Source organism: Erpetoichthys calabaricus, chromosome 7 (genome assembly GCF_900747795.2).
Source record: "Erpetoichthys calabaricus chromosome 7, fErpCal1.3, whole genome shotgun sequence".
Classification (NCBI taxonomy): domain Eukaryota; kingdom Metazoa; phylum Chordata; class Cladistia; order Polypteriformes; family Polypteridae; genus Erpetoichthys; species Erpetoichthys calabaricus.
The window spans coordinates 79,640,824-79,657,122 of NC_041400.2; the positions used below are offsets into that span (position 1 = coordinate 79,640,824).

The following is a 16,299-nucleotide window of genomic DNA, read 5'->3' on the forward strand; positions in this document are numbered from 1 at the left end:
AGTCTTACAGTATGTAATGTTATGTTAACATTTGTACAAATATATTCATAATCACGGTGGCACAGTGGGTAGCGCTGCTGCCTCGCAGTTAGGAGACCCGGGTTTGCTTCCCGGGTCCTCCCTAAGTGGAGTTTGTATGTTCTCCCCGCATCGGTGTGGGGTTTCCTCTGGGTACTCCGGTTTCCTCCCACAGTCCAAAGACATGCAGGTTAGGTGCATTGGCGATTCTAAATTGTCCTTAGTGTGTGCTTGGTGTGTGTGTGTGTGTGTGCACCCTGCGGTGGGCTGGCGCCCTGCCAGGGATTTGTTTCCTGCCTTGCACCCTGTTTTGGCTGGGATTGGCTCCAGCAGACCCCCGTGACCCTGTAGTTAGGATATAGCGGGTTGGGATAATGGATGGATGGATGAACATTCATAATGCAAAAAATGTCAACTTCTGATTAGCTATGGCAATCACTTCATCCAGAGTATATACAATATTAAAAAATGATTGTTAAACTTGACAATAAGCTGTCAATAGAGTGCGCTTAGTTTGTAAGTTTCAATATCTTTTGTTTGTAATTGTGTATAGGAACATCACGTTTTCTAAGGTTGGTTTTCAAAAACATTTTAATGTCAATTATTTTTACATAATTCTAATTTTTAACATGGTTTAAACATTTAATAAAATAGACAGAAAATACTTAAGCAACATTTGTATAAACTCTTACATTAAAAAAAGCATTTGTATCAAATAGTACTGAACAAGTGGTGTTCATTCTTCTTTACTAATACAATCTAAGTAAGGTGCCCCATTTTAAGACAGTATGCTTATTTCAGTGAGTCTAGCTGGTTTGTAGGATGGATGAATCAGCATCTGCTCCTCCTTGATTTTACTTCTTGACAGCTGAGGTCGGCTCTCTTAAGAGGCTCAGAATCTTTTCCATTTTGGCCACTTCAACTTCTGGTCCTTTTGGAACATCTTGCCCTTTTTTTTCCTGCACAAAAATAAGGTAAAGTGTATGTTGTAATGAAAGAAGTGGAGGTTATTCCTCCAGCAAATAAAAAACATTATACAGCGAATGCAAAAATACAAACTACAAATGCCTAATTTCCCCTTGGGGACAAATAAAGTTCTGTTTTTATTCAGACATAATTTTACTCACATAAGCCTTTCTAATATATCACTAAAGCCAACATAGATACAAATATAAGAAATTTTACAATTGAGAGATGACCATTTTATTATCCTTATCAATCTCAGCATGGTACTGCTCTACAGTGTGGTAATGTAATATAGTTTGATTTCACAAGCCTGCAGCTTTAAAATTTTTTTCTGATTTTCGAGCTCTTTCAATGATAGTTTTAGCTTGCAATGCCATTTTGCCAGATGTCTCACAGATTAAGCTTTTACAGCATTTGTATAACAAATTAATAACAAACATCAAATTTCGCAAGCATATGTATACATCTCTATTATATAATAAAAAACTATGGTCTGTGTGTCCAGTTCCACTAAGCAATCTGGTCAGTTTGGCGTTGGTGATGCAACGAAACAGTAAGTGTAAGACGAACGAGGAGTAGTAAAGGCATATCAGGCGTGTTGAGAGAGTCACCTTCAAAGACGGCAGGTGCACAACTGGACAGTAAGTAGGAAAAGTGCCTCAAAAATAATAACACGAGTCTGAGAAGCAGGCTTTATTGCAACATGCTCAAGAGAAGAAGCTCCAGTTAAGAAACATTCACACACTCAAATACAGAGGAAAGGTACTGAAGGTACACATAGAGCAAGAGATAGCAACTATTTTTTAATATTCCATTCCATGTGACAGGTACAGTGGCTAGTATGTATATAATTTATATAGTGCAGTAGATGTTTAAAAAGAAGAATATGCCAACTGTTTTTTAAGATTAGAATCATTTTTACCAGTTTATGAATATAAATGAGAGGTAGAATTATTTACAAACAGCACAGCTGCTGACATGTATTCCTTGCTAAACTTTTTCATAGGTAAGGTATGAAACTGGCATGAATGTCCTAAACTTTGATATAAACATTGAAACTTGTAAGTGATTCACTAACTGATTCAATAGGCCTTACAACATTTATTAACAGCTATGGCAAGAACTAAGAATTTTGTATGATTACCTAAGCATCCTAGGATTTACTTTATCCTTTTATTTTGTATATAATTATGTTTTATATAACTAATTAATTTGCTCAAGATCTGTTGACTGTCTTGTGGCTTTATATTATAGCTGTCGAGACTTTTGCATGTTGTTGAGTGTGGGTTCTTCAGTATAAGCCTGTTGGTGCATATTAGAGTGTATACTGCGATTGACTAACATTCTAGCTTTCCTTTTGACTTTGGGTTAAACAACTAACAACTTAGTATTTTTTTTCTTTTTTCTGGAGAATTCCAAGATCAAGCATGATGATAACACTCAGTCAAACGTTGTTTACTTTCTTCTAGTGACTAGTTTTATATTAAGAAAACACTAATGACAATACAGGAGCTCAACAAATGGTGATACAAAATCTATAATATCTGTGATGTGTGATGCTTGCTGCTAGACGTGGGGATGGGCTATCTTGATTAGTGAAGTGATTGTACATTTAGAAAAAGAGAGTTGTCCATACAAAGAAAAAGACTGTCAGAATGCAACAAACTAAATTTACCTTTGCTGTAAACTGCAAATGCACCTTATTATGCAGATAAAGTGATCAATGAATAAACATTTCTCTCCACACATAACATTTTCTGATGTCAAGAAATACATAAATTCAACACTTTATGTGTTTTATTTTATCTTTTCTATTTTCATCAATTTTTACCATCAAGATATAAAAATCCAATACTATTCACCATTGCCTAGATATTCAGATAACATGTCTCATTTCTTTTTATCTGTCACTGCTAGCTGGTGACAACTACAGTTAGGTCCATAAATATTTGGACAGAGACAACTTTTTTCTAATTATGGTTTTGTACATTACCACAATAAATTTTAAATGAAACAACTCAGATGCAGTTGAAGTGCAGACTTTCAGCTTTAATTCAGTAGGGAGAACAAAACGATTGCATAAAAATGTGAGGCAACTAAAGCATTTTTTAAAACACAATCCCTTCATTTCAGGGGCTCAAAAGTAATTGGACAAATTAAATAACTGGAAATAAAATGTTCATTTCTAATACTTGGTTGAAAACCCTTTGCTGGCAATGACAGCCTGAAGTCTTGAACTCATGGACATCACCAGATGCTGGGTTTCCTCCGTTTTAATGCTCTGCCAGGCCTTTACTGCAGCGGCTTTCAGTTGCTGTTTGTTTGTGGGCCTTTCTGTTTGAAGTTTAGTCTTCAACAAGTGAAATGCATGCTCAATTGGGTTAAGATCAGGTGACTGACTTGGCCATTCAAGAATTTTCCACTTCTTTGCTTTAACACTAGAATTACCAGAGCCTACGAAAAAACTCGTAGATCCGTCCCACCTTAAATCGCGTCTTAAATCCGTTTGCACCTCTCCGCCAGAGTCTTTTGTCATCTAAATGTGCTGATAAACACAAGCTACTAGCAGCCAGCTATTCCATCCCCCCACCGACTTAGAACGAACTTCTCCTAGCTCATGCCTTGCCTTGATTTGATTATCTGGGATTGAAGTGGAGTTTTAGAGTGGAAATAATATAGTATTATTTGGAATACACGCATTTCATGTGTGTTCCGTTTCTATAGTAGGCTGTGCAAACACATTTTTAAAACAGAAAACATTTTTCATATTCTAATAGTAAATGACAAAATGTAGGCATAAACTATATAACGTATGAAGCCTGAAGTCCATGTATCAAAGAAACACTTTCACAAAAGGTACAAATAAGAAAACACGTGCGCTTTTATTCAAAAATATAACTGCACAAAAAAAAAAAGCCGCGTTAGCATGCCACATTGATACTCTTACTACAACCGCCGTGGTGGTGTAATGATATCAGTTCCTGACTGGGAATCAGAGGGTGGCGAGTTCGATCCCGCATGGCTCCACTTCGAGAAGTGAACTACTCTTATTCTTACAATTTTAGAATAACAACATAAATTTGATTTCAGTCTGTAACAGCCGGTGTAACTTATGATACTGGTAAAGGTTAGCTTTTTTTTTTTTTTTTTTTAATTCACTTTTCATTCTCGCAGTCGCATTCAGAATCAGTCCATACAACCCCATCTGACACAGCTGTTTTCACATAAATAAAAGTGCACTTTTATTCAAGACTATAACCGAAGAATAAAGAAAGCAAGTTACAGTTGGTGGTTGATACGACAGCTTGCGTGGTGCAATGCTAAGAACTGCTGATTTCCGATCCGTGCTATATAAAATCATCACATTCAAATATTAACAGTTCCCACACACCCAAGGTCCACCATTCCTACATTTACGACATGTGTACTTGTTGCAGTGTACACACCTCTCTGTGCTATGGTTCCTATTACAGTGAATGAGCACCTGACACTGTACTTTCTGCGAGAATGAAAAGTGAATTAAAAAAAAAAAAAAAAAAAAAGTTAACCTTTACCAGTGTCATAAATTACACCGGCTGTTACAGACTGAAATCAAATTTATGTTGTTATTCTAAAATTGTAAGAATAAGAGTAGTTCACTTCTCGAAGTGGAGCTGTGCGGGATCGAACTTGCCACCCTCTGATTCCCACTCAGGAACTGATACCATTACGCCACCACGGCAGTTGTAGTAAGAGTGTCAATGTGGCATGCTAACGTGGCTTTTTTTTTTGTGCAGTTATATTTTTGAATAAAAGTGCACGTGTTCTCTTATTTGTACCTTTTGTGAAAGTGTTTCTTTGATATATAGACTTCAGGCTTCATACGTTATATAGTTTATGCCTACATTTTGTCATTTACTATTAGAATATGAAAAACGTTTCTGTTTTAAAAATGTGTTTGCACAGACTACTATAGAAACAGAACACACATGAAATGCGTGTATTCCAAATAACGCTATATTATTCCCACTCTAAAACTCCACTTCAATCCCAGATAATCAAATCAAGGCAAGGCATGAGCTAGGAGAAGTTCGTTCTAAGTCGGTGGGGGGATGGAATAGCTGGCTGCTAGTAGCTTGTGTTTATCAGCACATTTAGATGACAAAAGACTCTGGCGGAGAGGTGCAAACGGATTTAAGACGCGATTTAAGGTGGGACGGATCTACAAGTTTTTTCGTAGGCTCTGGTAATTCTAGTGTTAATAAACTCCTGGGTTGCTTTGGCTGTATGTTTTGGGTCATTGTCCATCTATATCATGAAACGCCGCCCAATCAATTTGACTGCATTCAGCTGGATTTGAGCAGACAGTATGTCTCTGAACACCTCAGAATTCATTCAGCTGTTTCTGTCCTGTGTCACATCATCAATAAACACTAGTGTCCCAGGGCCACTGGCAGCCATGAACGCCCAAGCCATCACACTGCCTCCACCGTGTTTTACAGATAATGTGGTATGCTTTGGATAATGAGCTGTTCCACGCCTTCTCCATACTTTTTTTTTGCCATCATTCTGGTAGAGCTTGATCTTGGTTTCATCTGTCCAAAGACTGTTTTTCCAGAACTATGCTGGCTTTTTTAGATGTTCTTTAGCAAAGTCCAATCTAGCCTTTCTATTCTTGAGGCTTATGAATGGCTTGCTAGATTTTGCCACTTGTAATATTGTAGCAATTTCTCGGATGGGTTTTTTTCTGTTTTCGCAGCTTAAGGATGGCTTCTTTCACCTGCATGGAGAGCTCCTTTGATCGCATGTTGTCTGTTCACAGCAAAATCTTCCACATGCAAGCACCACACCTCAAATCAACTCCAGGCCTTTTATCTGCTTAATTGATAATGACATAACGACGGACTTGCCCACACCTGCCCATGAAATAGCCTTTGAGTCAATTGTCCAATTACTTCTGAGCCCCGGAAATGAAGGCATTGTGTTAAAAAAATGCTTTAGTTGCCTCACATTTTTATGCAATCGTTTTGTTCACCCCACTGAATTAAAGCTGAAAGTCTGCACTTCAACTGCATCTGAGTTGTTTCATTTAAAATTCATTGTGGTAATGTACAGAACCAAAATTAGAAAAAAGTTGTCTCTGTCCAAATATTTATGGACCTAACTGTATATAACCTTCACTTAAAGCTAATTAAAACTTAATACTGTAATCTCCTACTTACAACCAAATTTGTGCATACCTGCTGGATTTATTTTTAGGTGTTGCTTCTTATTAATGCCTTATTTTTTGTTAAGATTGGTTTTTGACATTTCACTTTGTTTTCTGACTTTGAATTTTTGCCTAATATTTATCTGGTGCTTTACAGTAAACATATATAGATGATTCATTTTTATGCTTTCACCAAGGCCTTGCCTACTCTGTGATTCCTTTTTTGGTACTGCATATTAATCATTAACATTTTTCCTCTAGAAATATATTCCCTTGAGATTTTCTGGTTAGTGGAATTATAGTACAGTATTTTCGTCTAAATATCATTCCTAAGCTTGTTAAACATGTTGCACATTTGTACATTTATTTTTGGTTTCTCAAAATAGTTACATAGATGGTGGTGGCTATGAAGGACCTCACTTCTGAAATTTCCAGCACAAGCAAGTCTGGCATTTGTCAATCCAGCATTGTGTTGCACTTATAGTATTGTCATGCATGCACACTTGAGGATCTCCCGAAGGGCTCGGGTAAACCCAACACTATGACCACCAGGCAGGAGACGGTACAGATGCTAAATATGGGTGTACTCACACTAGGCACGTTTGTTCAGTACCGTGCCCAAGCATGATTGTCCCCCACTCCCTACTCTCCCACTGGCCTGCACTTATACTTAACGTTCTGGGCCTGAGCATGCTTTTGTCATCACCATGAGACTCTGGGTAAAGCCAAAACTTGGCTCGAACATGCAGTGACAGCATGCATACCAAAATGATTTTCCTTATTTTCTGTTTTTTTTTGGAGTCGTGTAGGGCAGGATAATGCTCTACCCTCTTACAGATTAATTGTATGTGCAGCACAGTATTTTACTATTATTTGTGCTGCTCATACAAGAAGACTTTTATGGAGACAAATGATGATAAGGGAGCAATTTGCAGCTTTTTTGCCAACTACAATTCACGTTCATCTGTAGGTTGACAATAAAAACTTATTTTTAACTCACATGGGATTGAATGAAATAGCATTGCAACACTAGCATCATGTCTATGTTCCATACTCAGGCATGTTTAGCAATAACACTGTTCCTGAAACCCAGTGAACTGTGGTCGGCCCACCTCTTCCATGAGAGCCAGGACACCGTATGGTTGGCCTGGCACGGAGCAATCAAACTAGTCAAATGAACTAGACTTTGAGGGGTTACATGTAGACAAATGTGCTTGGGCACTGAACAAATTGCTAGTGTGTATCTCCTTTGTCTTTGGTTTCTTCCACAGCATGGAGCTGTCAACGGGTGAGAACACCTAGCCCCAACTCTGCCAAGTACTGGAAGTGCCGCCCTCACAGATGAAGGTAGATATACAGCGCCCTCCACTATTATTGGCAACCCTTGAAAAAATTAGTAAGAAGGGTTAGAAAAAAATCACTGCTGAAGAACCATCATCTTGCACTGAAAAAATGAGAAACATCTGACTTTTAATTGAAACAGGATCATTCTAAGAAAAATAAAGCTCTCATCAAGAAATAAATATTTCTAACAAAAACACATTAGCCCCAATTGTTGGCACCCTTGGAAATTAATGTGAAACAATGTAACTGAAACATATTTCCCTTTAAAATTGGACATTGTTAAGCTGATTGGAGTGTATAGGAACTTTCCAGTTAAAATCAGTGACTTCCTGATTAACTGGGATACAAATGTGAGGAGACACAGAACCAGATTTTTCTTGGCCAACCATCTTCATGGCAAAGAAAAGAGAACACTCAATCCAAATGAGTCAGAAGTGTGTTGCCCTTCACAACACAGGGAATGGTTATAAAAAAATGGCTACTCACCTGAAAATCCCCATTTCAGTTAGGGCAATAATAAAAAAGTGGACATCAACTAGAAATGTGACAAACTTGCCTGGAAGAGGACCCAAGTTTATTTTACCCCTGCGTACAGTGAGAAGGATGGTAAGAGAGACAATAATATCTCCAAGGATCACTGTTGGGGAATTGCAAAAAAAAGTAAAATCCTAGAGTTATCATGTCTCCAGAATCAAAATCAGATGGCATCTCCATGCCAACAGATTATTTTGAAGGTATGCCAGAAAGAAGCCTTTTCTGTCAGTTATCCACAAATGTATGCGCCTGGAGTTTGTAAAACGTTACTACAACTTTGACTGGAACTTTGTTCTATGGTCTGATGAAACAAAAATTTAACTTTTTGGCAATAAACATGCAAAGAACGTTTGGGTGTAAAAAGAAGGATGGCTATAATGAAAAAACCTTGTCCCAAATGTGAAATATGATGGAAGATCTGTGATGTTGTAGGGCCATTTTACCTCCAAAGGCCCTGGAAACATTGTTAGGGTACATGGCATCATGGATTCCATGAAATATCGGGATATTTTAAATCAAAACCTGGCTGCCTCTGCCAGGAAACTAAAACTAGGTCATCACTGGATCTTCCAGCAAGTTAATGATCCAAAACATGTCCAAATTAACCCTGCAATGGTTAACTGACCACAAAATCAAAATTCTGCCATGTCCATCTCAGTCCCCTGACCTGAACCCTATCGAAAACCTATGCAGAGAGCTAAAGAGGTGAGTGCACAGGAGAGGGCCTAGGACCCTGGATAATCTGGAGAGATTATGTAAAGAAGAATGGTCACAAATGCCATGTTCTGTATTCTCCAACCTTATAAAAGGTTACAAGAAGACTCCGTGCTGTTATATTGGCAAAAGAGAGGTTGTACAAAGTATTAAATGCAAGGGTGCCAACAATATGGCACATGTGTTTTGTTAAAAATATGTATTTCTTGATGATGGCTTTGTTTTTCTTTGCATGAACTTGTTTCAATTAAAAATCACGTTTCTCATTTTCTCAATGCAAGATGACGGCTCTTCAGCAAACAGTGATTTTTTTCTAACCCTTCTTACTAATTTTTATAAGGGGTGCCAATAATAGTGGAGGGCAGTGTAAATGGGGTAAATTACGATTATGGTTGTCATGTGGACCCAAGAAAGAGAGAGAGAGAGATGGAGTTCTAGTCGTGAAATTGGTTATACTGTGCAGAAAGCAGTACTATTTACGTTCTGTTGTGCTACAAAGTTGTTTTTTGTTTTTGCCTTTAATTAAATGGGAAATTGCCGGATTGGCACCCTCGACAATTTTTATGGCTCTGCCATCCTATGGTTCACAGCATGTTAAAAAAATCTTTTGTTATGGATAGTAACGGTTCTATGGTTAGTCCTGTGTTATAAATAAATGAGTGAAATGTTTGCATTTTCCTTGTTTGAAAAGCTTACCGTATTTATAGAATGTGAATTATGAAATAAATATAAGAAAAGAATAAATACTGACTGATAGTAAATACAAGCTTATTTTGAAAACTAAATCTATTTATGAAATGCCTGATGATTTCAACCCCTTTACAATTACAAAGATAAATAAACATACTTAAATTTATAGAACCTCTTCTGGTATGACTTTTATACTCTGGCCTGAACTCAGTATTAATTGAATAGTCCTGATCTACAAAGCCTTAACCCAGAAGTGCTTAAATCCTAAATTTAGACAGCCAGTGACGGAAAATTAGGATTTGATGAGAAAATATGATTAGCTCAAATTAGCTTAGAAATTCTTAAATATATGTGTTTGTTAGTATTTTTGTAAACTTTATTTTTAAACCTTATGTGGATACTCTTCTCTGGTATTTCTCTAGGAATGTTGGATGCTCGAGATAAAAAAGTGATCTATAGAGGTTTAAAATAACTAATTCAATTTTTTAAGATAATCCTGATATATTATCTAGTATTCTTTTTTAAATGCATCTATACACTGACTAACTGGAGAAAGAAATCTACCAAACAGGACAACTCCCAATTGTTTTTTGAAACATGTAATTTCTAGCTCTATATTGTATATGGCAAAACATTTTCTGTTTTATTCAATTGCAAATTAACACACCTTCTAAATCTAGTTGCTTGTGGTTTAATTATTGTTGACTGAACAAAAGATTACCTCAATAATGAATATTATAAACTCTTTTAATAATCAAAAGATGTCATTTACCTTTGGCATCTTGCGCAGATTGGGAGACACTTTCAGACATGTCACGTAACCTCGGTCATCTCCAACAATAATGATGGGATGCACAGGGTTGAACTCAACATGGGTCAGTTTGTTTTTCTTCTTCGCCACAACAAGTTGCTCACAAATAGCTTTGTACTTGTTCACATTTAAGTCAAAAACATGCACCTGTGAAAGAAATGCAGAGAGTTTTTATTAACAGGTATTCACGTGACAAATATAATACTCACTGAAAAAAGTCAATGATCACAACTGTGTTATACTTAGTCATTTGCATCTTCATTTTATATTATTGCACTCATGCATATAGTGAGCATCTACAAGGCTCTAGTGAGATAAGCCACTTGTCCCCAGTATGTAAGGAAACAACAACAACAATTTGTTTATTTGAGGGGGTAGGACATGCAATGAGTGTCAAAAAATGGAGTAAATACAAGACACAAAACGGAACACAAGTAATCCTCTTCACAGAGCTAGATGGCCAATATATCATTGCCAGCTCAGAAATATAACACTACAAACTACAATCATATATGAGGATACAGAGTGGTTCAAATGCATCAAAAACAGAGTAGAAACTAATTAACATAAATGATAAACAACACTATGTGTCCATGTGTGTGCTAATTGTAGAACCACTGAAGAAGTGTAGAAAAGGAGTCAGACAAGCCAGACACAATCAGAGTCCTGGAGACCTTCTACAGCTGAATCAGTGCTGAGCCAGTTAATCTGATGTAAGAACCCTTCCACACCATGACTCTAGTGGTCCTTAATCTGAGATGACTTTTCCATAGGCAGGCAAACAACTTGGCAGTACAGAAGTGGCACCAAGTGCCATATGCAGATACCAAGAAAAGAAACAGAATAGGTGAAGGCTAGTAACAGTTTATAAATATCGTATTACTTAAATTTTAGTATTAATGACTAACCACAGGGATTCACTATGCACAGCTAATCAGCAGCTCTACCCAGGGTATGCAAAACTGAAGTAGTGAATCTTTAGCTTCGATTTAAAAGCAGAGACTGATAGAGCACCTTTTAGAGTAGCAGACAGACCATTCCACAGCTTCATGGCCCTATAATTAAAAGTACAACCTTTTATTAATCCTTGGAATCTTAAGCAATCCGGCATCTTCAGATCGTAATGTATACTCTGGTTTGTAAGCAATGATAAATTCAGATAATTAAGCAAGATTTTATATGTTAAAAGGAAGATTTTGAAATCTGGGAGCCAATGAAAGGACTTAGAAACTGGAGTTATGTGTTTGTACTTTCTTAAGTCTTGTAATAATTCTTGCAGCAACATTCTGAATTAATTAAAAGCTGTATAAAGACCAATTTGAGCAGCCAGTGAACATCCACATTGCAGCAATCAATCCTACTAGAAATACATGCATGAATTAATCTCTCAGTATCCTGCATATTTAGAGAACGCCTTAATTTTCCAAAATTTGTAAGATAGAAAAAACAACATGTTTTGGATAGTTTTCAAATGTAACTTTAAAATGACATACTGTTATCAAAATTAATGCTGATTTCAAATGAGGTAAATAATAATAAAATATAGCTGTGATCAGCATCATTCCCTCCAATAATTAACATTTCTGTTTTATCAGAATTCAAAGACAAGTGGTTCTCATCCATCCAATCCTTTAACTCAATAACACTTTAATCAAGAACAGCATCAGAGAAACGTCATTTGGTATAAAAAACTGGGTGTCATCTATGTATGAGTAACAATTAACATTATTTTTTCTAATGATAGTTCCCAGTGAGAGCATATAAAGTGAAAACAGTAAAGGTCCCAATACTGAGCCCTGCGGGACACTATATCTCAGCACATTTCTATATGTCCTGTAATAGATTTAATAAGTAAGAACTAAAGCAGGCAAGGACATTGCCTATAAGCCCAATGTCAGTTTCCAGTCTGTGCACTAAAACAGAAGGGTCAATGGTACCAAACGCTGTGGTTAAATTACAGTGCAATTTCCTTCATCAGAAGATATCAAAATTTCATATTTAACACGTGTTAATGCTGTTTCTGTACTATTACTGGAAGCCAAACTGCAAGTTTTCAAGAAAATTATGATGTACAAAGTGAGACAGTCGCTAACTGGCAACTACATTTCCAAGTATTTTAGTGAGAATGGGTAAATTTTAAATAGGTCTGTGCAGGGCCGCCGAGAGAAAATCCAGGCCCCAGTACAAAGAAGGTGTGTGGGCCCTTATACAAAATTCTAAACACATGTATGTGTGTATATTATTATTTATTTCTAACAATCGTAGATCAAATTGATACATTTAGATAAGTATGTATAGGTATAAATGTAATAATAAAGTAATATATTTATAATAGTAAAAGACGTTTATAATAGCATTTATTGTCTGCTCAACAAAGGTGCTTTCCTGGCCTTTTTCCTGGCAAAACTCTGAATTATATAATCAAAATTAATCAGTTTTGCTAGATCAGACTCAATACTGAGTCTTGCCAAATCTACTAGTCGCGCTTGTGACATAGTGGATCTTAGAAAATTTTTTACCAGCTTTAGCTTGCTGAATGAGCACTCCGCAGAGGCGACAGTGGCAGGAATTGTCAACAGAATTCACAGGCCGACGCATACATTTGGAAAGAGTCCTTCCAGTTTGTACTTTTCCAAGGGAAAGCAAGGAGGAGTAATCCGAGCAATAAGTTTGAAGCTAGGAATGAACACGTGAGAACACTCGTTGATAGTCACTTTCACAAGTTTTTGTTCGTTGAATCTTGAAAGCACTGTATTATGTCACTCAAAAGTATTCTATCATTGTCACGGCCTTCTATTGCTTCACGCTCACTCAATGCTTCACAGTCTTGTATGCTGTCACACACGTGCACATGGGAGGCAGCTAAAGGGCTTGAGTAAGGGCAATTACGATTCAAACCAGGATGTGACAGAGTGCACTGACTCTTTTTCTCCCTTTCCTGCAGACGGGAGATTTCACCTGATCCTCTTGATGTCACTTCCAGGACCGAACCTATGGAAGAAGACCTTGCCGGCTCCAGCCCCTGTGATTTCACATCCAGACTAGAGGCTATGGTTGAAGACCCTCATGAGCCCAACCCCTTTGAACTCACTTCCTGTCTTCCCCTTTAAAAGCCTCCACCTTTTCCCTATTCCCTCAGTTCTGTTTTGGACTCGGTTTTGTATATTTCAGTGCTGTATTCAATTCTTACGACATTGCTGCCAGGATACCAATTATCCTATTATTATTGGTGGCTGCCCCAAACCTTGCTATGGCTCTGTGTGGAGTTTGTAACACTGGCGTAGTCGGCAGGATGGAAAGGTCCCAGAAGAGAAAGGGACAGGACTTGCACTATACCCAGGTGGGAGCGTACCGGGGCCAAGTTTTCAAGCGGGGAGGGTGTCCTGCAATTCGGAAAGACCCAGTGCAGACTCTGCTCCCAGCCCACTTCACTGGACAACCCAGGCGAGAGGGGCTCATGAGCCAGACCCCTTTGACCTCACTTCCTGTCTTCCCCTTTAAAAGCCTCCGCCTTTTCCCTATTCCCTCACTTCTGTTTTGGACTCGGTTTTGTGCACATCAATGCTGTTTTCAATTTTTACGACATTGCTGCCAGGATACCAATTATACGGGTGGCTGCCCCAAACCTTGCTATGGCTCTGTATGGAGTTTGTAACAACGCGAAAGTTCTTGTGCCATTCTTTGTCTTAGTTTGTAAGGATGTCTCCTTCTCGAGATAGCGACACATTTCAGGTTTCGTGATGTTTCTTTGTATTATGCTCCTTCGGCACTTGTTTAGTTCTTGACTGTTCACAACGGTTCACTTAGTCCGTTTTCCCGAATTTGTGGTATCTCAGAACGCGGCGACTACGTGACATACTTGTTTGCCGGCTGATGACTTTTTTCTCACTGCGCCCGGAATCCCCTCCTCCTCATCACTTCCTACCTAGTGGGGAATACCCTTGTAGACCATGTGACTTCTCTCCCAGGGCGACCTTAATGAATGAATACGTTGTAAACTGTTGACCACTGCTGTGACACACGTGCTTTTTTAATTTTGAAACTAAAGAGACTTGCAAAATTTAAAAAAATACAATAAAAATGAAATGAATTAAATAAATAAATGTTCAAATTATAATAAAAATTGTGCGACACGTTGGGCTTCATGGGCCCCCTTGAGCTTCATAGGCCCCGGAGCAATGTACTGGCTGCACCCCCCTCTACTCGGGGCTGGGTCTGTGATTATTATCACAAGCAATAACACCTTCTCTTTTCTGTGCGGACTAGAGGATGAGTCCTGAGACAGGTTGTAATGAAAGTTCCGGTTTGCTTCAAGCTCCTGCCCTTTCCATTCCATAGATTATTTAAAGAAAAATAGCATCACTGCTACCAAAGAGTATGCAGCTCAGAGGAAAAAAACTTACTTTCAGAGTTACAGAGCACTTACGAAAACCTACGTTGCCATGGACGTGAGATATCCAAGATTTTTTCCATTGATTTTTACTTTTGGCTTCATTAAATGGGGGATTCCCATTGGTCCCCAACTCTATACTCTCTTTTGGTTCTTATCATTACAATACATATTACATGACCATGAACTGCAGGTTTTCAATTATGAACTGCAATTGTTTTATTATCAAGTTTTTTATTTTATCTACCACTAACAATTAGATCAATAACATTTATGTGGTAGTAGTAGTTATTTTTTTTTAAATTTTTTTATTGATTTTATTGAAATCACACAACATTCCATACAAATAGATACATTTTACAAGAATAGGATTGAAAACAAATCAACCCCCACCCCTGAGAAAGAGAGCATGGGCAGCAGAATAAAACTTAAAGCTAGTAAAAATAAGTAAATAGATAAATTAATAAGTGAATATAGATAACTGGAGAAGAAAAAGAAATGGGGAGAGAATCTGCTTCCTCTGTGCTTTAAAATATTCTAAAATATTATTGATTTGATCCTGCCAGGTTTTGAAAAATTTCTACACAGATCCTCTAAGTGAGAATTTGATTTTTTTCAATTTCAAATAATATATAACATCAGTTACCCACTGACTTAAAAGGGGAGATTCTTCCACTTTAGCAAGATAAGCCTCCGTGCCAATAGTGTAGTAAAGGCAATCACAGTTTGTTTGTCCTTCTCCACTTTAAGCCCATCTGGTGTTAATGGGTTAGGAGGGATTGTGACACCAAGGCTGTCTGAAAGGCATTTAAACATTTTGGTCCAGAATGATGTTAATTTGGTACAGGCCAAAAACATGTGACCCAGTGAGGCTGCAACTTGATTGCAGCATTCGCAGGTTGGATCTTGCCCATGAAACATTTTGGACAATTTTAGATGAGACAGATGTGCTTGATATATAATTTTGAGTTGAATAATTATATAATTTGCGCATATGGAACTCGAGTGAATTCTCTGCATTGCTACCTTCCAATCCTTTTCTGAGATGTTGTGTGAGAGATCCTATTTCCACTGTCCTTTTGGATCTTTGAAAGGGAGGGACTGTAAAATGGTTTTATATATTGCAGAAATGATGTCTAAGTCCTCGAAACTGAGCAATACTTTTTCCAGCATAGAGGGAGGTAGGAGGTGAGGAAAATTGGGCAGGTTCTGTTTAACACAGTTTCTAATTTGAAGATAGTGAAAGAAATGTGTTGTTGGAAAGTTAAATTTAGAATGTAATTGTTTGTAGGATGCAAAGATGTTGTCTATGTACAGATCTCTTAAGTGATTTAATCTCAAATGTTTTCCAGATATTAAAAACTGCATATGTTTGCAATGGTTGAAAAAGGTGGTTCTCGTGCAGAGGTGCCACTGATAAAAGATTCTCTATCTTAAAATGCTTCCTACATTGGTTCCATATTCTGAGTGAATGAAGCACAATTGGGTTGTTAGTATATTGGCGATAACTTGCATTTATTGGGGAACAAAGCAAGGAATATAAAGAAGTACTGCAAGATTTTATTTCTATTGCGGACCAAGCCTGTGTATGTTCATCTATTTGTGTCCATGTCCAGGTTTTTATAGTTTGTATGTTTGCTGCCC

General features: G+C 37.5%; 1 protein-coding gene across 1 annotated transcript in view; it reads right to left on the minus strand.

The window, feature by feature from the left end:
• Positions 1-591: 591 nt before the first annotated feature.
• The window catches only part of dnai1.2 (dynein, axonemal, intermediate chain 1, paralog 2), a 365,397-nt gene continuing 349,689 nt past the window's right edge, over positions 592-16,299 (minus strand). Inside the window, 2 exon segments of the mRNA XM_028804629.2 lie at positions 592-977; positions 10,227-10,412. Coding sequence (XP_028660462.2) covers positions 873-977; positions 10,227-10,412 — 291 coding nt within the window. The 3' untranslated portion in view covers positions 592-872.